This window comes from Oryx dammah, unplaced genomic scaffold, assembly GCF_014754425.2.
Source record: "Oryx dammah isolate SB20612 unplaced genomic scaffold, SCBI_Odam_1.1 HiC_scaffold_2, whole genome shotgun sequence".
Lineage (NCBI taxonomy): Eukaryota > Metazoa > Chordata > Mammalia > Artiodactyla > Bovidae > Oryx > Oryx dammah.
This window is the reverse complement of record NW_024070186.1, coordinates 90326008-90349282: the sequence shown is the minus strand read 5'-3', so window position 1 is coordinate 90349282 and position 23275 is coordinate 90326008. Positions and strand designations below refer to the sequence as shown.

The window sequence follows — 23275 nt, the reverse complement described above, 5'->3', positions numbered from 1 at the left end:
AAAAAAGTCCCCAATCCAAGAACGGTCTCTATGTTTGTACTCTAATGAGTAATGCTTGAGGCTTGTGTAACAGTTACTACATATTGAGTATACTAAAAACTAATAGGTCCTTTTTTTTGCATATTGCTTCTGAAGGTCAAGAGACTTATACCCACATGCATCAGTTTCTCTTTTCCCTTTCATTTCTAAAGTTAATTAAAAGTACTATTTTTACTGAAAATGTTAATAAATGAAATACATTTTTTGTACATTCACAAATGTGGATTTCTTAAGATGTGAAGTCTACTTCTGAGAGTCTAGCTCAATCAATATTTCCATGAGCTAACATATCTAACAAAACAAAGACGTAAGGCCTTATTTACTTCAGGAAATAATCTTGAAAATTAAGGTATAAAAATATCACATATAGTTGTTAAGGTATACCTAATGGTATACCTTGAATCTGGCCTTTATCTATCTTTAATTATGAGTAAGCAGTTTCAAAAACTAAGATCCAATTAGTACTGCACATTTTCAGTTACTAATTAGGAAGTGGCTTAGACACTGAGAACATCTGGCTTATTTTATAGCCTATATAAAAAAAAGGTTTTGATCTCTTTTTCTCTTAATTTCTAGCATGGCAGTATATCAGTAAATGCCACTTCTAAATTTATTGGCATGGTTTGGGTTACTAATGAAATATAAATTTGAGATAGCTAAATCAATATACTGTGAAATGAATAGTTTCTGTATCTCTCCTGAAATGCCTTTCATTTCAGCACCTCTTTCATTCTGCCTTGTATGATAAACCCACAATTGTCATCCCATCTCTACTGTTAAGTTTTTCCAGTATAGAGCCAGTGTCTTAATCTCTTTGTTTCTTCAATATTCTTTAGTCAATAAAGAGTCTATAAATAAGGTCCTTGGGATTCAGCGGTGAGCATGAGACAAGATCACCATCTTCGTAGAGCATATGGAGTGAAATTTTAGACAGTGAAATATTCATAAGTACAGTTAGGAACAATATACATCCATAACATACCATGGAAGCAGTTGTCAATGTTTGTTAGCAAGATTTTAAGAAAAGAAAGCAAATTTCAAAATAAGCCTCAACAAAAAGCTGACTTATTGCTTCATTTTACCTTAATATCTGTGTTAGCTGGGAAACTGTAGTCCAACCACCCTGGACACGAGAACAATCTTGAGTGAGGACCAAGAGGCAATACTGAATGAGATCATAACAATATATATCTTGTTTGATTTTCTTCAACTCTGAGCTTCCTAAAGGTGTGTTGTTTATTATTTCTAAGGCGAAAGGAAATAAGATATACTTATTTATGCTCAATAAATCCAAGAGCTATCTGTATTTCTATAGGTTGAATAAAAACTAAAAATACATTAAAAAGGAAGAAATCACTGCTTTATCACAATGTTAAGATTTCACTGAACAAATTAAAAACAAATGCTAATATGACAGAATTTGTTTTGTTACTTAAATTAGCCAATCACAAAGAAGATTTTCTTACCTTTTAACTTCAACAGTATAACAGGGACATTCTGCTCAGGACTTTTTGCAACTTCAGCAGCCAGAGATAAGATTCTTGGGTCTGTACCTGTTGGCTTCATTTCTCATACCACCTATATTTAACAGAATCAGAAAGATAAAGGTCAACAGTCCTTAGTTAGGTCACCCCCTAAATAACATATGAAACATAAATGGCAATAGCTTGGCTTGGTTTGAAAAGTGAAAGGTTTCTCTCATTTCTTCCTTATAGGAAGAAACTTGGATTTCTAAAGTTAGAGATTCTTATACCTTAGTGTAACAGCTACAGTCAGTTCAGTTCAGTTACTCAGTCGTGTCCGACTCTGTGACCCCATGAATCGCAGCACGCCAGGCCTCCCTGTCCATCACCAACTCCCGGAGTTCACTCAAACTCATGTCTATCGAGTCTGTGATGCCATCCAGCCATCTCATCCTCTGTTGTCCCCTTCTCCTCCTGCCCCCAATTCCTCCCAGCATCAGAGTCTTTTCCAATGAGTCAACTCTTTCCATGAGGTGGCCAAAATATTGGAGTTTCAGCTTTAGCATCACTCCTTCCAAAGAACACCCAGGACTGATCTCCTTTAGAATGGACTGGTTGGATCTCCTTGCAGTCCAAGGGACTCTCAAGAGTCTTCTCCAACACCACAGTTCAAAAGCATCAATTCTTTGGCACTCAGCTTTCTTCACAGTCCAACTCTCACATCCATACATGACCACAGGAAAAACCATAGCCTTGACTAGACAGCTACAGTGGGTACTGCTTATTGTGCACTAAGAGTCCGAAACTGTGCTTGGTGTTTCACACTCACTCTCTCTAATCTGCACAACAATACTAGGTTAGGAGTTCATTTTCTTTTATCATGAAAGAGAAAGTGTGCAGAAAAGAGCTAATCCAAGCCTGTGTGTGTAGCACACAGCCTGTGTGCCTGTGTGCATAGTCATGTCCAACTTTTTGAGGCCCCGTGTGTAGCCTACCAGACTCCTCTGTCCATGGAGTTTTCCAGGCAAGAATTCCAGAGTTGCTATTGGGTTGCCATTTCCTGCTCCAGAAGATCTTCACAACCCATATCTCTTGCATCTCCTGTACTGGCAGGTAGATTCTTTAGCACTGAGTCACCTGGGAAGCCCAATACAGGCCTAAGACTGCTATCATTTTCAAAGGTCTTCTTATAAGGCTGGCTCTTGGCTGGTGTCTAAGAACTTAGATTTCAGGAGGTTTCCATCAATTTCTTAATATTAGTGTGGTTCACTGGGCCTAAACTGTTTGTAAAAACAATGTGGTTTACGTTAAACACTGGATTTCCTTCCTGAAGTCTGGAATTCTGGTATATGGTAGCAGAGGACACCTACATGACCATCTTCCAATAAAGACTCTGGTCACTGAGTTGCTAGTGAGCTTCCCTGGTAGACTACACTTCAACATGTTATCACAATTAACTGCAGGAAGAATTAAGCCTTATCCCATGTGACTCCATTGGGATAGGGCTCTCTTGGAAGAGAGTAACCTGTTTTCCTCTGAACTTCACCTCATGTGCCTTCTCCCTTTGCTGACTTTATTTTGTGTCCTTGTAGTATAATAAATCATAGTTATGAATATAATTATATCTTGAGAATGATGAGCCCTCCTAGCAAATCACTGAACCTGAAGTTGGTCTTGGGGATTCCCAACACATAATTCAGAAATTTTATTATAAAATAACCAAAGCTTGTTTATAAATAGTATAGTAAACAAAATCAATTATCTTAAAAAAATCTACATCCTAATTTAATTTGTTGCTAAACCTTTTCTTTAAAAAAAGTTTTAAGGCATCCAAAGCTCAAAGAAACCATAAAAAATTATAGATGTTATTTATAATTAATAAAGGCTAACAACATTGTTTACTTTGAATTAAGCACCATGTGAACTGCATTCATAAGCATTATCTCATTTAATCCTTACAACAGGACTATGAGGCAGAGCCTTTAATCATCTCCACTTTACAGATTAAAAAAAAAGTAAAGTTTGAAGAACCTTTCATCGTTCCACCACCCCGCCTCTATGTGGTAGAGTAAGTATTCAAATACAGATCAATATGACTCAAATTTCCATATTAATGTTCATTATATCCCCTCCCACATAAAAGAAAAAAACATGAAACATATTTCCAAAAACCTATTTCTAACTCACTTTCTATGCTAATATTCTTCATAACTGGCACCATAGTTCACATTTTTGGTCATAATACAGGCATCCAGAAAGCATTCCTTATTAGGTAAAATATTAATTATTAAAAAAAAACAAGTTTTGGAAATATTTTAAAAACCCCAGCACAACTCTTGGCACATAGAAGGCATACAACTTTCCAAGAAAGTGGACAGAGTTAATCTCATTCTTTCCAATAGCTGTATTATGCTATGCTTCCTTCATAATAGTGCATCAAAATATATTTAAGCATCTCCTCTACTGGAAGTCATTCAGAGTGTATGCCATTATAAGGAATGTGGCAATGAATATCAAAGTACATGTCTTATGTACTCATGATAGTTCTTTGTGGGATGAATTTTCCCTTCAAGTCAGATGGGTGGATGGCAAGATACCTATTTTTAAATTTTTTTCATTAGACAATAAACTTTCCTCCAAAATGGATGTTCCAATTTATATTTCCAGCAACAATGTTTGAAGGTGCTCATTTTACTAAGCCATTAATGGTAAATAATGTTATATTTTGCATTTTTGTCAATTGGCTAGGTGAAAAATGGTATCATCTTGTTTTAATTTCTGTTTCTTTGATTATTAGGGAGGTTCAACATGTTTCACGTTTACTAGTCATTTCTTTTTTTTTAGATATTTTCTATTTATACCCCTTAATTTTTCTATTAGCTTGTCTTACTCCTTTGTAGAAGCTTTAAGCTTTTTATACATGGATTAGACACCCTTTATCTTTTACATTGGTTGTAAACACATTTTGGCTTCCTGGGAAGCTCAAAAGGTAAAGAATCTGCCTGTAATGCAGGAAACATGGGTGTGATCTCTGGGTTGGGAAGATCTCCTGGAGAAGGGCACGGCAGCTCACTCCAGTACTCTTGCCTGGAGAGTTCCATGGACAGAGGAGTCTGGCAGGTTACAGTCCATGGGGTCGCAAAGAGTTGGACAGGACTGAGGGACTAACACTTTCACTTTCATAAACACTTTATCCTTGTTGGCCATTTATTTTTTAAAGTTTAATTACGTTTTACCAAAGATTTACAATTTTTATGTAGTCAAGTATAACAATCTTTCCCTCTATGACTTCTACTTTTGGTGTCATGCTTACAAAGGTCCTTCCTATGCTAAGAGCTAAAATATAATCTCCTAGATTTTTCTACATTTTTTACGATTTTATTTGTATCTTCATTTACTTACAACTTAACCTTCAAAACATTAAGTTAGGTTCCTGAATGGTATATGATAGGAAGCTACAATAAGGTTAGATGAAATTACAGATTGGTGAAAAAAGAACAAATGCACCTAGCTTTCATAAACTCCTGAGGTAATTTATCATGAATGGATACAAGAGAAGCAACCTGTCACCTCAATATATTTTTGGATTCTATTTAGTTCATTAATCTATTTCTTCCTGGGCTAGCTAGTACAATATAGTTTATTTAAATATATGTTTAGAGAAAATTCACATTAGAAGGTAAGGTTCACAAGGGCAAAACTCATACCATTCCTGGTGGCTGCCTTCTTATCTCTTTGATTCACTGTTATATTCCCAGAGGATAGACTAGTACTTGGTGGGTGGTAGGTACTTAATATCTTAATATTTATGTAGATTGAAAGAATGAATAAACACACAAATTTTGGGTATTCCAAAACTTCAATTTCTTGACGTCTACTTTTACCCTTGTTATATGATGGAAACTTTAGATTTCTGCTGTAAAGCCTTTTTAAAGTAAGACAGACTTATAACACTGTTCTTGATCTCTGGTTAACATAGTAAAACATTACTGAAACATTATCATCATCACCAAACAAGCACACGGCTCTATGACAGAGGTAAGGGTCATCAAGATTTTATACAGGACAGATTCTCAGCTCACATTCAGGTTAGGAAAGAAAAGTGTCCATATACTCATACATATACATATGTAAAATAAAATATTTAATTCTATAAAATATGTTAAATGTCAAATACATGATATAGATAAGGATGAAAAACATACAGAGTCAGAAGACTGGGCTTCCATGAACAAGCTTTCTAACCTGTAAACAAAATAATAGTTCCTACCTCTTAGAATAATTTAAAATTTGGAAAAGAAGGCAGCCACCAAAGATGGCCCTAAAATGTTACATGACAGTCAAATCTCAAAAACAATAACCATTCAAAGAGCTTTTACTTTATGACATTGTTTTAAATGCTTTCTTGTACTACCTCATTTAATCCTCTGAAAAAGTGTAAGTTATAAGAACCATTATTTTTTTCCCAAAATTTTACTGATGAGCATACTTAACTTTGGTTCACACAAGTCACTCTGTGGAGTATGAAACTGGGGTTCAAACCCAAAGATTCTGGCTCCAGAACCTGAGCACTTAACTACCACAGGAAACAGTCTTAGTACACTTTAAAAGAGCAGAATTTAGATAAGCAGATAGGCTGAGGCTGCCACGTTCATCTTCCTGCCTGGAAAAATATATGACAATTTGGAGAAGGTAGCAGTTAAGAAAGGGAGTTTTCAATCACCTTGAAAAGCCACCGCTGTTATGGCAACCATTTGTAAACTTTCTCTTGGGTGCTTCTCTAATACAGCACATCTGTCATCTTTACCCTTAAAGTCATCAACTTTTTAGACGGAAAAAAAAACAAAAGACATTATTTTTCAACAATTAATGCTATTACCCTGTTGCCAGAGCAAAAGCTCTCTGGCCTTGATCTTCTGGGAATCTCTTTTTCCAGGCCGTGCCCTTAACGCCAAGGATCTCTGTGAAAAAAAGAAAGACGTTAACCCAATGCAACCTAGCTGTAACTGATCCTATATACCTGCAGTTCCTAACTCTGAATCTTTATCCCCGCTTCTTAACAACCTCCCCTAAACGGCTCCCGCATCCCGCTATTAATACCACCTGGAACTTCCTTAGGAACAAAAGGCCAAATAACAACTGCTGAGGTCACAGCGTCGTCAGGTCCATAGACTCTGAGGCCACGGGCTCCTTTACTCCTGATTCTAGACCCGGCTTTGGCGCTACCAAGCCTCAGACAAGACATCAGGCCTCGCGCGCACTCTCCGCCCCTCCCCCTCCTCAGTTTCCACACCACATCTCCTCAAAAAGGCCGGTTCTCCCTCTAATAGCTCCTAAAAGCCCGGTCACTTGGTCCAGAAGCCTGTGGTCCTGCCCTCTGGGTATCCCGGGGCCGCCTCCTTCCCCAGACGCCACTTCAAGTCGGCTACCTCATTCCCGCCTCCCGTCGCTCCACCAGAGAACTCGGCTCCCAGGGCGTACCTCAGAAGCTCGGCCTCCCGGGGGTTGCGTGCGTCGCAGAGCGTGAAGTTGGCGCAGGGACCAGGAGCCTCGCGGGCAAGGGGCGGGGCGCCCTTCCCCAGGAAGCCAATCAGCGCCCAGTGGGACGGCGCTCTGCTGGCGCGGGGCGGGGTCTGTGGTGGCTGCACTGATAGCAGCAAGCGCAGCTGGTTCAAACAGGCTGAGGTGGCAACTGGTAGTCGGCGCTAGCGGCAGAGGCAAAGTCAGAGCCGCAGGAGAAGGATGAATGGAGCAGCTGGACCTTCGCATATTGACAGCCGCGAACGAGTTCTCAAGTTAGGGGGCAGTTTTGAGAAGCAGCCTCGCTGCGCCTTCCACACTGTGCGCTGTGAGTGAGGACGCCCGAGGGGAAAGGGAGGAGTTCTGGTTTGGGGGGTGCAGAAGCACAACCCTCTCCAAGTCGTGTTCGAACAGATCCTCTTATTCTGTGGGAGAACGGCGTGCCCTGCGCGACCCGCTGCTTTAGCCGTAAAGTGCTAGAGGGCCGGTGGAAGCAGGCAGATGGAAGCCGCAGGTGTGGGTAATTCTGAGTGGAGTGATTTAAGGGAGACCAGCAGGGCTTCCCTGGTGGCTGAGACGGTAAGGAATCGGCCTGCAAAGCGGGAGACCTGGGTTCCATCCCTAGGTTGGGAAGATCCCTGGAGGAGGAAATGGCAACCCACCCCAGTATTCTTGCCTGGAAAATCCCCATGGACAGAGAAGCCTGGCGGACTACAGTCCATGGGGTCGCAAAGAGTTGGACACGACTGAGCGACTAAGCACAACAGCAGATAGAAAGGGACGCTATGGTAGGTCTGCAGAGGCGACTATGGATGGGGTCAGAGCTGACTGGTGGCCGATTCAGAGATGGAAAGGAAGGTACAGTTGACCCTTGAACCAAGCAGGGATTAGGGGTGTCGATCTCGCGCTGTGGAAAATCCACTTACTGCTGTCTCTGCCTCAGAAACCAGGGAGTCGATATACGACTCACCCGAGGTCCAGAAGCGGAAGCCGTTGGGTAGAATCAGACTCAAACTTTAGTGTTTTGATTCCATATATGTGACCTCTAATGGAACACATACTTCTCCCATACTTCATTAATTTAAAGATCTGTAAGATGAAAATACAGGTACTCTATTTAGTGGGGAAAAATTCCGCATGTAAGTGGACCTGTGAATCTCAGCCCTGTGCGTGCGTGTTACTCAAGGAACAGCTGTAGTGAGGTGACAAGTGGATGGGGGCAAAGGGAAATGGGAAGGAGAATGCCTTTAGGTTGTTAGGAAAATATTCTTTCCTGTCTTCACTTTTGGTGTCTTTGACTGATGGGGGTTCTTAGTGTATTTCTGGGGAAAGATTTTTGGATCATTCTAATATCTCTATCTCTTTTGGACTCCTGATTTCATTGAGTCATTTATCAAATACTGATGATCACAGTATTGAAGGGTGCAGTATTAATTTATTAGAAAGCTCTTTTGTCCTCTGGAACTAGTTTTGATACATTTTCCCGCTTTTATGTTGTTGAGGTAGGAAATAGAACTCTTTTGCTTTAATAGTTGGATGGTGTAGATTCCAGGAAGGAAATATATTATGATTTGATATGTAAAACATTCATTCTTTGCATAATAACCCTCATAGAATTATAGAGTGGGAAGGAAACTTTGAGATCATTGAGTCATAACCTCTTATTTTTCTGTGGCAAAATTGTAAAGTAGGTATTTTTTTCACTTCCTCTTACTACAGTACCCTTCCTTAGTTTCTCATCATTCCACCCTTCTCAGTCATTCTGTTGTAAGACTGTTTTAGAGATCTTTATAGTTTTTGCTCTGAAGTGTTTCATGCTTTGTTAAAACTCACATCCTCCTTAGGTTTACATAGTTGTACACAATCTGATTATGGTAACTCACAGTGAAGATATCAAGAGCCTACAGGTTTAACTCTCCAAGGATATATTTTTACATTTTATGAAAGGGTTTAATTAAGCAAAATTAATATCCAGTTGATAGAATAAATGGGGGAGTATTTGCAAACAGATCTTCAACACTGACCCTTCTTTACCACACTTTATCTAGTGAGACAGCTAGTGCCTGCTGTGCAGTTTCTCTCCTTCTTCAGTTCCATTTTCCAAAAGTATGGTAGAGTTTTATCTGGTTTCTCCACACCTTTCTCTCAAATAATATCTTCCTTGTCCTTTCCTCTTCTTTCTCAGGTTTCCAGTCATCATAGTATTAATTTTTTAAATTGTGTTTTAACATTATACACATTTGCTGAAGACTCAATTTTCATGACACTTGGCTATATCTTTTAAAGGGAGTAAAACCCAAATTTAAGTGAAAAAGAAATAGACTTCAAAAAGCGCTTTGCAGATGCCTTAAAGTCTTTTGTTTATAAAAGTTCTCAAAATGCTGGAATTGTGTCTTCAGAATCAGAGTATTGGATGATCCATTACAAGAATGAATATAAACAAAACAGCAAAGGTAGTAACTACAATAAACCCAGGTGTTTGAATATACTTTTAATCCTGTGGAAGACATTAGAAAGATGTTCAGCCCTTAGTTTTTTTCTTGTTGAAGCAGACAGAACCTTTCTAGATTTATTAAAATAAAACCAGTCATTACCCTTGAGGACTGGTTCACTTCCCATGTGATTCATACCCCATTAAGGACACAGAGTTAGTGATGAGACCTATAGACTTTCTTACAGGCAAGTGGACATGATTTGTTTATTTTTTAAAAATTATGCATTTTCTTTCTAGAAATCAAAAATGTTTATTATTTTTAATTATCACTACTGTGCATAAAGATATATTTTTTTCTGAAGGAGATTGATGAAGAACTGTTTCTATTTTTTAAAAAATATATTCATGTTTAGGCTCAGTAATGAAGTAGAACAGAAATACACACATAATACATTAATTTCAACTTTTCTATTAACTATGTAATTTAGAAAATTCACTTTAAATTGCTGAGCTCATCTTATCTATAGAATGAAGCAATAAATTCAGCATTCTCTCATTTTTTATTAAAATTATGAAATATTCTTAAATTGATAGATATGTGAAAAATACTGAAAAATATTTTCAGTATCAGTTTTACATAATGCTCAAAGCTTTCATTTATCCCCTAAATGTAAATGTCTTTATAATCTTCTAAGGATTTTAACAGTTAAAGTTGTGAAATACATATTAAAAGTATCATAATTTTTAAGAATATATATATTAGCATTTTTAAATAAATAAAAACCATTTATTTATTTTAAAAGTTTTTATTGAAACAAAGTTGACATATGTTAGTTTCAGGTGTCCTATATAATGACTTTATATTTGCATACATTATGAAATCATCAACACCATAAATCTAGTAACCATCTGTCTCCATACAAAGTTATAATAATATTATTGACCATGTTCCTTATGCTGTATATTATATCCTCAATACTTTTTTATTATGTAACTGGAGGTTTGTACCTCTTAATCCCCTTCTAGGTTGGCCTAATTTATAACAAACACTCAAATCAGTGTGACTTGGAAGAAAGTCAGTCAGTTCAGTTGCTCAGTCATGTCTGACTCTTTGTGACCCCATGAATCGCAGCACACCAGGCCTCCCTGTCCATCACCAACTCCTGGAGTTTACCCAAACTCATGTCCATCAAGTCGGTGATGCCATCCAGCCATCTCATCCTCTGTCGTCCCCTTCTCCTCCTGCCCCCAATCCCTCCCAGCATGAGGGTCTTTTCCAATGAATCAACTCTTTACATGAGGTGGCCAAAGTATTGGAGTTTCAGCTTCAGCATCAGTCCTTCCAATGAACACCCAGGACTGATCTCCTTTAGAATGGACTGGTTGGATCTCCTTGCAGTCCAGGGGACTCTCAAGAGTCTTCTCCAACACCACAGTTCAAAAGCATCAATTCTTTGGCGCTCAGCTTTCTTCACAGTCCAACTTTCACATCCATACATGACCACTGGAAAAACCATAGCCTTGATTAAACAGACCTTTGTTGGCAAAGTATCTGTTTTTAGGTAATTGGGTAATTATGCCTGTTCAATACACTTAGGTTTTGGAAAAACCTGGATGTGAATTCTGACCTTTACCGCCTATATATGTAATATAACTTTGGGAACATTCTCTGAGTTTTCAGTCTCAGTTTTTTAAATGTAGAATGATAATAATAGCATTTACATTTCAGAATTTCAGAATTAAATAAGACAGTATAAACAACCTAGCACAGTGTTTGGTACATGGTAGAGTATAAATAGTAGTCACTGTTATTCTCGAAGGTTATATTCAAATGTGTATGAGGAATGCCAGTAAATGTAATTTATTTAGACTTTCAGAAAGCATTTATCAGGGCTTGACAGTAAAACCTATCAAAAGATAGTCAGCATGTGGTAGGGAAGATGTGGGATGCTCTATAAATGATAAACCAAATGCTTAACTGCAGATGCCTCACTGGGTAGAAGAGTTTGAGTAATAAGACTCACTAGAACAAGTGCTGAATTTGGGCTAGCACTAGTTTTGCAATTTATATCCAGATAAGTGAATAAAGATTGAAATTCCTAAGTTTGTAAATAACACCATTTTTTGCTGTCATAAAATGATGAGCTCATGGACAGTGACTGCAGGAAGACTGTGAGGCACCAAGTGGAGCCATTCCTAAAAAAGTGGTTGTTAAGCTTTGGTGTGAGCAAATATTAGAGAGTACACTAATGAACATATGATGAAAATCATATTTGCAGTAATGTTCTTCTGATTAGTGTAGTATAATGGAAAGGGTATGTGTTTTGGAGTTAGTTGAATTAGTTCAAATCTCAGGAAATAAATTTATGATACTAATTGTGGGCTCCTTTGTCAAGATACTGACATTGTGTGATGCTACAGCCAAAACAGTCAAAAAGTAACAGAAAAGTATTGAAAACAAAATAGGAAATGTTTTTCTACTCTTAATGTGGTATAAGTAATTGTGTTGTAAACTTGAAGAAAATAATACAGCCGAAGGAAATCCAGAGAAAATAAACAAATGATAAAATTAGTAGTGGGGTTTCCAAACCAAGAAAAACTGAAAGAAATAAACTTTTTAGTCTGGAATCATAGCAACTTAAACATTAGAAAACATATGCAAAGTATGACATGAGATTATTCAATAAATTCTGTAATTTTAGAGCTCTGTTGAACCCCATGAAACACAAAAGTTGCATACTTTAAAAGAAATTTATTGTGTGAGGTAAATAAAAAGATAACTTCTTAATATAAACAAGTAAAAAGTGGAATTTATTAATTCCAACAGCAATCATTAGAAATGTAGATTCAGAGTAGTTCAGAATAGTGTTGATAGACTTATTGGTTATAAATTCCAGCTTATCATTAAGCAAAGCTACAGGTGTGTTGAGTGCATTTCTGTATGATATATGTATCTCAGATACTATAGGCATTTATTCATAGTCTTTTAAGGGCTTGTGAATGCCTTGAAATTATATAGTATTTGATATGTTTTTTCATAAATGCATTTTTATGCAAACAGGATCTATAGCTGGTCTATAATTTTCATCAGATTCCCAAAGGGACTTATGACTATTGCTCATCTCCTATCTCCAACCCCCAGACACATGCATATATACAAAAGTTCAGAGCTGTGGATCTAAGGCAAAGAAGCCATATAATATAGAAGGGTAGAGTATAATATAGAATGGTGTGGTCACTCACCTAGAGCTAGACATCCTGGAGTGTGAAGTCAAGTGGACTTAGGAAGCATTGCTACAAACAAAGCTGGTGGAGGTGATGGAATTCCAGCTGAGCTATTTCAAATCCTAAATGATGATGTTGTTAAAGTGCTGCACTCAATATGCCAGGAAATTTGGAAAACTCAGCAGTGGCCACAGGACTGGAAAAGGTCAGTTTTCATTCCAATCCCAAAGAAAGGCAATGCCAAAGAATGTTCAAACTACCATACAATTGCACTTATTTCACATACTAGTAAGAATATGCTCAAAATCCTTCAATCTAGTCTTCAGCAGTACGTGAACTGAGAACTTCCAGATACACAAGCTAGATTTAGAAAAGGAAGAAGAGCTAACATTTGGTGGATCATAGAGAAAACAAGAGAATTCCAGAAAAACATCTACTTCTGCTTCTTTGATTATGCTAAAGCCTTTGACTGTGTGGATCACAGCAAACTGGAAAATTCTTAGAGATCAGAATACCAAACAACCTTATCTCTCTCTTGAGAAACGTGTATGCAGGTCAACAAGCTACATTTAGAACCAGACATGGAACAACTAATTGGTTCTAAATTGAGAAAGGAGTACATCAAGGCTGTATATTGTCACCCTGCTTGTTTAACTTATATGCAGAGTACATCATGCAAAATGCCAGACTGAGCCAGATTCATAGCCCTTAAAAGCTTATGAATAAATGCCAGACTAATGGCAGAAACTGAAGAGAAACTGAAGAATCCATTGATGAGGGTAAAAGAGGAGAATGTAAAAGCTGGCTTGAGACTCAACATTAAAAAAAAATTAAGATCATGGCAACTGGTTCTATCACTTCATGGCAAATAGAAGAGGAAAAAGTGAAAACTGACAGATTTTATTTTCTTGGGCTCTCAAATCACTACAGATGGTGACTGAAGCCATGAAATTAAAAGACATTTGCTCTGTGGAAGGAAAACTGCCAAACCTAGATAGAGTATTAAAAAGAAGAGATATAACTTTGCCCCCAAAGTTCATATTGTCAAAGCTATGATTTTTTCGGTAGTCATGTACGGATGTGAGTGTTGGATAATCAGGAAGGCTGAGTGCTGAAAAATGGCTGCTTTTGAATTGTGGTGCCGGAGAAGACTCTTGAGACTCTCTTGGATTGCCAAGAAGATCAAACCAGTCACTCCTAAAAGAAATCAGCCCTGAATGTTCACTGGAAAACTGATGCTGAAGGTGAAAGTCCAATACTTAAACTTGATTCAAACAGCCACCTGATGCTGAGAAAGATGGAATGCAAAAGGAGAAGGGGGAGACAGAGGATAGATAATTACATACATCACCAACTCAGTGATTATGAATCTGAGCAAGTTCTAGGAGACAGCAGGGGACAGAGGGGCCTGGCGTGCTACAGTCCATGGGGTCACAAAAAGTCGAACACAACTTAGCGACTGAACAAGAATAATAGTGGCTTGAGTTTCTGAGTTATCTTTTACTGGCTTCATTACTTAGAGGAGTTCACCATCAGTAAAATTTGGGTGAGAATATTAAAATCAAAATGTTGTTGTGAAGATCGAAAGTAATGATATATTGTAAAGAAAAAGAATCAGTTTTTAAACACTAAAATAGAGATTATAGATTTATAGCCTAAAATAGAGATTATAGATTATAGATTTATAGATTTATAGATTTTGACTTTACAGATGTTTTGTTTGACCCCCACAGATGTTGTTTTAACATAAATTAGTTGTAAATCCTAAAAATCAAGATCCTTTATACAAAAATATGGATTATGAGTGTCATGTTGGTTTATTTCTCTTCCTTGGTTTTTATCTCATCACAACAAAAATTTGGAACAAGGGACTAAACCCCATTCCAGGCACACCCAGGAGAGCTCACAGATATGCTACAAAAATAACCACAGAGACTATTCCAACTCCTGCACATGTACCCTTGGCACATAGTGGATACAGACTAACCACAGGCACTTCTTCAAGTAACCTTAGGCAGCTAGGAGCCCTTTAAGTGTTCATAAGTATTCTACACATACATATATCTGATCATAACAGATGAAATTATGAGAAGACATACACAACAGAGTCTGTTGTTATATAACTTGCAATTGCCAGTTGGCCTTCAGTGTATGCGCGTTTGTATTTCCTTTCCTTGACTGGTGGTGGGTACAAGCCCTGTTTTGCACTGGGCACAACCAAAAGGAGGAGACAGGAAGTATGAAAAGAGGCAAGCCAACGGGGATGAGGAAGACAGCTGCTTTGGGGTCAGTCTGCTCCCATGTCTTGGGAATGTCTGTCTAACAGAAAATCTGTCTGCTTGAATGGAACTGAGCTATAACTTGTCTGTTGTTTTAAACCCTTTAGTCCATTGTTCCAAATTTTTGTTTTAGAGATCAGTTTGCATCCTTTTTGGAGAGACCACCCCTCATTGCTCATGCCCAACTTCTTACCTAACCCCAGCTTCTCTTTTGAAAAAATCAGAAGATGACTTGACAACAGTGAAGGAATTCTATATCAGAATTATTATCAAGCATTAATGTATACTGATGTGAATTAGTTTCAGAGATTTCCATATTTTAGTTTTATAAACTTATTTATTTTTAATTGGAGGATAATTGCTTTACAATGATGTGTTGGTTTCTGCCATACATCAACATGAACCAGCCATAGGTAAACATATGTCTCCTCCCTCTTGAACCTCTCTCCCACCTCCCATCCCATCTCAACCCTCTAGGTTGTCACAAAGCACCAGGTTTGAGTTTTCTGCATCATACAGCAAATTCCCACTGGCTATCTGTTTTACATATAGTAATATATATGTTTCCATGTTCCTCTCCCAATTTGTCCAACTCTCTCCTTCCCCCACTGTGTCCACAAGTCTGTTCTCTATGTCTGTGTCTCTAATGCCACAGTGCAAATAGGTTCATCAGCATCATTTTTCTAGATTCCATGTATATGTGTTAGTATACAATATTTGTTTTTCTTTTTTTGACTTATTTCACTCTGTATAACAGGCTCTAGGTTCATCTACCTCATTAGAACTGACTCAAATACATTCCTTTTTATGGCTAAGTAAATTCCCTTGTGTGTATATATATATATATCATAGTCCATTCATCTGTCCATGGACATCTAGGTTCCTTCCATGTCCTAGCTATTGTAAATAGTGCTGCAATGAACACTGCTGCTGCTGCTAAGTTGCTTCAGTCGTGTCTGACTCTGTGCAACCCCATAGATCACAGCCCACCAGGCTCCCCCGTCCGTGGGATTCTCCAGGCAAGAACACTGGAGTGGGTTGCCATTTCCTTCTCCAATGCATGAAAGTGAAAAGTGAAAGTGAAGTCACTCAGTCGTGTCCAACTCTTAGCGACCCTATGGACTGTAGCCCACCAGGCTCCTTTGTCCATGGGATTTTCCAGGCAAGAGTACTGGAGTGGGGTGCAATGAATTCTCTGCAATGAATATTGGGGTACATATATCTTTTTCACTTATGGTTTTCTCAGAGTATATGTGCAGGAGTGGGATTGCTGGGTCGTGTGGTAGTTCTATTCCTAGTTTTTTAAGGAATCTCCATAGTATTCTTCATAGTGGTTACATCAATTTACATTCCCACAAATAGCGCAGGAGGGTTCCCTTTTCTCCACACTCTATCCAGTATTTATTATTTTTAGATTTTTTGATGATGGCCATTCTGACGGGTGTGAAGTGATAACCTCATTGTAGTTTTGATGTGCACTTCTATACTGATAAGCAATATTAAGCATGTTTTCATTGTGTGTATTAGCCATCTGTATGTCTTCTTTGGAAAAACGTCTGTTTCAACTTTTTGATTGGGTGGTTTGTTTTTCTGTTCTTGAGCCACATGAGGTGCTCGTATATTTTGAATATTAATGCTTTGTCAGTTGTTTCATTTGCTATTATTTTCTCTCATTCTGAGGATTTCACCTTTTTTATCATTTCCTTTGCTGTGCAAAAGCTTTTCAGTTTAATTAGGTCACACTTGTTTATTCTAGTTTTTATTTCCAATACTCTAGAAGGTGGGTCATAGAAGATCTGCTATGATTTATGTCAAAGTGTTCTCTGCCTGTATTTTCCTCTAAGAGTTTTATAGTTTTTGGTCTTAATGTTTAGGTCTTTAATCTAGTTGGAGTTTCTCTTTGTGTTCTTTGAGGTTTCTAAGCTTGTTTAGTATGTGAAATACTTATATCTCAGCACCCTAAGTTCCATCTAGGTGATATATTTTAATGACATACTGTAATCCAAAATGAAAGCTTATTTTAATTTCTTATGAAGTGGCAGATTTGGTTAAATTTACACATCTTTTAGTGGTGTATACATCCATGAGAAACTCAAGCTGTTAAAATAAATAAGCTTTCTTTAAAGTTTCCCCATGAATATGTGTTTGCTGTGTTTTCATTCATTTCGTATTCTGCTAGCATAGCATAATTCCTTGGTTCCCTGTTGGCTCAGAAGGTAAAGAATCTACCTGCAATGCTGGAGACCAGGGTTCGTTCCCTGGGTTAGGAAGATTCCCTGGAGAAGGAGATGGCTACCCACTCCAGTATTCTTGCCTGGAGAATTCCATGGACAGAGGAGCCTGGTGGGCTACAGTCCATGGATCGCAAAGAGTCGGACATGACTGAGCGACTAACTCTCTCACTTTTCCACAGGACAGCAGACAAACGGTAGTAGGAGACCAAGGTGGTTTAAGAAGAATTTAGGGGAAAACAAAAACCTGAACATAACAAACTGTGGAAAGCTCTTAAAGAGATGGAAATACCAGACCATCTGACCTGTCTCCTGAGAAACCTGTATGCGGGTCAAGAAGCAACAGTTAGAACCCTGTATGGAGCAACTGATTGGTTCAAGATTGGGAAAGGAGTACAACAAGACTGTCTGCTGTCACCTGTTTGTTTAACCTATACACTGAGCACATCATGAAAAATGCCAGGCTGGATGAGTTACAAGCTGGAATCAAGATAGGTAGGAGAAACATCAATAACCCAGATATGTGGATGATACCACTCTAATGGCAGAAAGAAAAGAGGAACTAAAGAGCCTCTTGATGAGAGTGAAGGAGGAGAGTGAAAGAGCTGGCTTAAAATTAAATATTAAAAAAAGTAAGATCATGGCATCTGGCCCCATTACTTCATGGCAAATACAAGTGGAAAAGGTGGACATATCGTGACAGATTTCCTCTTCTTGGGTTCTAAAATCACTGCAGATGGTGACTGCATCCATTAAATCAGAGGACAGTTTCTTCTTGGCTGGAAGGCCATGACAAACCTAGACAGTATGTTGAAAAGCAGAGACATTACTCTGCCAACAAAGGTCCGTATAGTCAAGGCTATGATCTTCCTGGTGGTCATGTACAGTTGTGAGATTTGGGCAGTAAAGAAGGCCAAAGAATTGATGCCTTCAAACTATGGTGCTAGAGAAGACTCCTGAGAGCTCCTTGAATTGCAAGGATATCAAAGCAGTCAATCTTGAGGGAAATCAGACCTGAATACTCGAAGGACTGATGCTGAAGCTGAAGCTCCAGTATTTTGGTCATCTGATATGAACAGCCGATTCATTGGAGAAGTCTCTGATACTGGAAAAAATTGAGGGGAAGGAGAAGAGGGCTTCAGAGGATGACGTGGCTGGTAAGCGTCACCAATGCAATGGACATGAACTTGGGCAAACTTTGGGATATGGTGAGGGGCAGGGAGACCTGGCGTGTTGCAGTCCATGGCTTTGCAAAGAGTCAGACATGACTGGGCGACTGAACAACAACAAAAACCTGAAAGTTGAAAATGTTCTACTGACAATTGGTTTCAGCAAATTGTGAAGACACTGACATTATTTCATTTTTAGCAGTGGAACATCTTAGTTTGGATCATCTTGATATAAACAGATTCTAAGGGATCATGATGTTGAAGAATACTGTTTTAGAGTGTAGTTATTTCTTTTTTTTCTCAGAATTATATATACAGAAAAACTGGATTGTATTCTATTTATTTTTAATATTAAGACACTTCTAATCCATTTTAATTACTGGCTGCTGGAAAATGATTTATCACTCTGAAACATGCTCATTTTTTGATATCCACATATTCAGGTATTCCATCTTATAAAAATCTGTATCTGTATGTATTTTTAGATGACTTCAAACCTGCCTCTATTGACACTTCTTGTGAAGGAGAACTTGAAGTCGGCAAAGGTGAACAGGTGACAATTACTTTACCAAATATAGAAGTGAGTATATATATTAATATTTAAACTGAAGAGATTTTTAATAGAATTTTTACTAAATTTAAATGAAAATAATTGCACAATTAATATAGTGATGATCAATTAAAGTAATTAATAAATACAGCAAAGCAAAAAATCTTAAACTATCTTAAATAAAACAATCTTAAAATGCTTGAAATGTTAAACTTTGTAATTTTCAAGAACTATCTTATTAAATGATGTGAAACAATTAGAGATCTAAACATATTTATTAAATCACTATTATGAACCAGATTTTGTACTACAAACTAGGAATAATAACATATCCTCTGCCACCTAGTCCTAATCTGTGATAGCAGACAGGCACATGAACATCTAGTGCTATAGATTAGAGCACTGATAAAATTCTGTTTAAGCACGTGAACATAATTAAATGCTCTGCCTGGTAGAATCTTGAAAGGCTTCACTAAGCAGATGCTATTTGGGCCAAGACTTAAAGGACAAGTGGAATCTCACCAGTTATAAGAGGAAAAAATATTCTAGGCAAAAGGAACAATATGTGAAAGGTTTCTGTGGAGAAAGGACTAGAATTTTGTGACTAAATGCATGTAGTAAATTACAGAATGATGAAAAATGATTGATATAAGACTGGAAAGGTAGATTGGAATCAGATTATAAAGAATCTTTTAGTTGTAATATAGAATTTGAAGTTTATCCCATAGGTATTAGAGAACCATTAGAGGTTTTAGAGTTCTTCTGATGGCTCAGTGGGTAAAGACTATGCCTGCAAATCAGAAGTCACAGGAGACAAGGGTTCAGTTCCTGGATCAGGAAGATCCCCTGAAGAAGAGAATGGCAACCCTCTCCAGTATTCTTGCCTGGAAAATTCCATGGACAGAGCATAGGTGGCAAAGAGTCTGAGCATGAGTTAGTCATGACTGAGCGACTAACACTTAATTTTCAGAGGTCTTTAAGCAGAGAAATAACATGGTTAGATTTGTGCTTTAGGAGTGATTTTAGCAATAACTTACTTAGGGAATGGGTTGGTAAAAAGAGATACTAGGTCAGGGGGCCTTTACCAAAAGTTTTGCCCATTTCACAAATCTTCAGATGTTATCAAATACTGTTTATATTGTATGCTCTAGTTTTCTCAATCCTTGAGTTAGAAATTTCTCAGCATTCAATGTTTCTTTTATACTCACTTGATCTATTCTCAAAGAAAACCAAGATTGTAAATTTATAGTTTAACATAGAAAACACCAGACTTTCTGAGATTTTTTTTTCCTCTGTCTTGTTTAATTTTTGTAATAGGAATGGTTTTGTGCTAGTTCATCCACATTCTCTTATATACATTTATGAAATGGCTTGTCATGGTTAGAGATATAGCCAGTAAGCTCTCTATCCTCTATCCAGCGTTCCATCTTTTTCTTTTTATCAGCCAACACTATATATTGAGACCTCACTTTTATGTTAGACTGTATCAGTTGGTGCCTGTGAAGTTTTCCCTAATGTTAATTAAATTCATGGGGGCATTTTATTTTTCTCATATGCTCCCTTAGAAACTGAAGGAAATGAAAAATAGAGTTCAGTGTAAAAAGTATTCAGATTCTGGTGTCTCTAAAATAATTAGGAAATTAAGTACCCAGTAATCGAAGGCTTTTTTTGCTTTGTGAGGTTTATTAAAGAAAAACCTAAATTTAAAATTTATTGAAAAACATCAGGTGGTTTTTCCCACAGCACAGCAAAAAAAAAAAAAAAAAGAGGTAGACTAGATGTGGTAGGTGTCCTAAAAAAATATTACTGTTTAATGAGAAAGGAGATAATTGATTAAAGTTTCATGATGTAAGGACCATCATAAAGGTATACACAGAATATTATGGGAGTACAAAGAAGGGATCATTCAGCCTGGAGAGGGAAAGGAGACATTGGGAATGCTGTCTTGAAAGATGAGTTGAAATTACCCAGGTGAAAGAGAGAGAGAAGGACTTAGGCAGAGAAAAGAAAGATATGGGCTACAACAAAGCAACAAAAAAGTCTGTTACATTTGAAGAACTACATATAGGCCACTATGGCTAGGTAAGAAAGGGTGCCAATAAGTACATAGTGGGAGATGGAAAGATATTTAGGAATCAGATAAAGAAGGGCCTATTGTGTAATGTGAAAGAATTTGAATTTTATCTTGTACTGTGACTCTCACATAGCTGGAATGGAAAAGAATTGTTAAAATTACTGTTTACTAAGAGCAGTTTTTTTTTTTCCTCCAAGGCATATAGTCTGTAAACAATTGTGAATAAGACTAGAAATATATTCTCAAATTTTGTGGCATTTTCCTCCTTCATTGGGCTTCCCTGATAGCTCAGTTGGTAAAGAATCTGCCTGCAATGCAGGAGACCCCAGTTCAATTCCTTGGTTGGGAAGATCCCCTGGAGAAGGGAAAGGCTACCCATTCCTGTATTCTGGCCTGGAGAATTCCATGGACTGTATAATCTATGAGGTCACAAACAACTGGACACGAATCCCTTTTACTTTTACTTTCCTCCTTCATTAAAGAACTTTAACTAGGTAGGAGCTTTACATTTCTTTACTTTTCTTAATTTTGTGGGTGTTTGTAGAAATGCATTGATTATTAGTTTGAGGCATTTAGATTCTCCTGTTTTCTTTATCAACTTATTTTCATCACCTTGGTGAAAATGCCTAGAAGCTTGGAGGCATTCCGTAAAATAGAACTTTTATTATTCTTTTAAGAATACCTTAAGATTCTGGTGGTTCTTCGATAGGGTAAATTTTCTCATTTTCATTTCTCTAGGTTTTCTTTGATAGTGTCAAATAGAAGAAATGAATAAAAATGAGCACTCTTAAGGGAGTCAGCATTGGGCATTTACAAGTCTCTCATTTTTACAAAAAGCTCTATGTTTGACTGCTATAAAATTTCAAAATGTTGAATTTTGAAAGGAAAAGAGATACTTGACTGCTAATGATTTGTCACTGGTGCTGTCTAAGTCTGGGATATGCTTAGTGTTATCTTGTGAGGTACTTTTGTGGGCTTCAGTGAAATAGCCCACAGGAAACTTTCAGCTACATGTCATATTATGCAATGAATGTATGTCTAATGGTTGCTCAACAACTCTAGCTCTCAAACCCTGGACATGTGAGAGTTCCATATGTCTGATGGCTACATGCCTTTGACTCTGTTGGTCAAAGTCCCTTCCAAGATGAATATAGTCTGATTCTTTGCTTTAAGTTTACATAGCTCATTTGGGAAAGCAGCCCACCACATTCTTGGGACTTTAGCTTATTTTAGGACTAGAGCCCTATTTTAATGTCCTATTACAATTATACTTTAAAATGAAGTATATCTTTTATCATTGTATAATAAACCTTTTTACCTTGTTTTTGTGATTTTAAGCTTAAATACCACCTTCTTTAATATTAATTTTGCCACCTTTGCTTTCTTTTTATTTGCATGTTCATGGAATCTTAGTGTCTTTTATTTACTTACATTTTTAAGTATACCTTTTATTAATGGAATATTCTGTGTTTCAGTTTTAAACCTAATTTGCACTTTCTATTTTTATTAGGAGAATTCTATCCACATTTAGTTCAAAGCTGATATACTTGATTAAGGTTTATTATACAATGATAAAAGATATACTTCATTTTAAAGTATAATTGTAATAGAACATTAAAATAGGGCTCTAGTCCTAAAATAAGCTAAAGTCCCAAGAATGTGGTGGGCTGCTTTCCCAAGTGAGCTATGTAAACTTAAAGCAAAGAATCAGACTATATTCATCTCGGAAGGGACTTTGACCAACAGAGTCAAAGGCATGTAGCCATCAGACATATGGATATGTATATATATTCAGTTCAGTTCAGTTCAGTCGCTTAGTCATGTCTGACTCTTTGCAACCCCATAAATCGCAGCATGCCAGGTCTCCCTGTCCATCACCAACTCCTGGAGTTCACTCAAACTCACATCCATCAAGTCTGTGATGCCATCCAGCCATCTCATCCTCTGTTGTCCCCTTCTCCTCCTGCCCCCAATCCCTCCCAGCATCAGTCTTTTCCAATGAGTCAACTCTTCGCATGAGGTGGCCAAAGTACTGGAGCTTCAGCTTTTGCATCATTCCTTCCAAAGAAATCCCAGGGTTGATCTCCTTCAGAATAGACTGGTTGGATCTCCTTGCAGTCCAAGGGACTCTCAAGAGTCTTCTCCAACACCACAGTTCAAAAGCATGAATTCTTCGGCTCTCAGCTTTCTTCACAGTCCAACTCTTACATCCATACATGACTACTGGAAAAACCATAGCCTTGAGTAGATGGACCTTTGTTGGGAAAGTAATGTCTCTGCTTTTCAATATG

General features: G+C 37.5%; 2 protein-coding genes across 9 annotated transcripts in view; one reads left to right on the top strand and one right to left on the bottom strand.

The window, feature by feature from the left end:
* Positions 1 to 23275, bottom strand: part of IQCB1 (IQ motif containing B1) — a 159195-nt gene that overhangs the window by 36240 nt on the left and 99680 nt on the right. For 4 of the 8 annotated variants that reach the window (XM_040250687.1, XM_040250716.1, XM_040250709.1 and 1 more), the window contains exons 1-4: positions 6932 to 7057; positions 6382 to 6463; positions 1506 to 1617; positions 1122 to 1284 (exon numbers count right to left, since the gene is read on the bottom strand). In XM_040250687.1, coding sequence (XP_040106621.1) covers positions 1122 to 1284; positions 1506 to 1605 — 263 coding nt within the window. In that variant the 5' untranslated portion in view covers positions 1606 to 1617; positions 6382 to 6463; positions 6932 to 7057. Of the gene's footprint in view, positions 1 to 1121; positions 1285 to 1505; positions 1618 to 6381; positions 6464 to 6931; positions 7058 to 23275 lie in introns of those variants that run through there. The other 4 variants (XM_040250696.1, XM_040250726.1, XM_040250742.1 and 1 more) reach the window with 2 other exon arrangements.
* Positions 7118 to 23275, top strand: part of EAF2 (ELL associated factor 2) — a 46657-nt gene continuing 30499 nt past the window's right edge. Inside the window, exons 1-2 of the mRNA XM_040250769.1 lie at positions 7118 to 7350; positions 18846 to 18940. Coding sequence (XP_040106703.1) covers positions 7245 to 7350; positions 18846 to 18940 — 201 coding nt within the window. The 5' untranslated portion in view covers positions 7118 to 7244. The remainder of the gene's footprint in view (positions 7351 to 18845; positions 18941 to 23275) is intronic.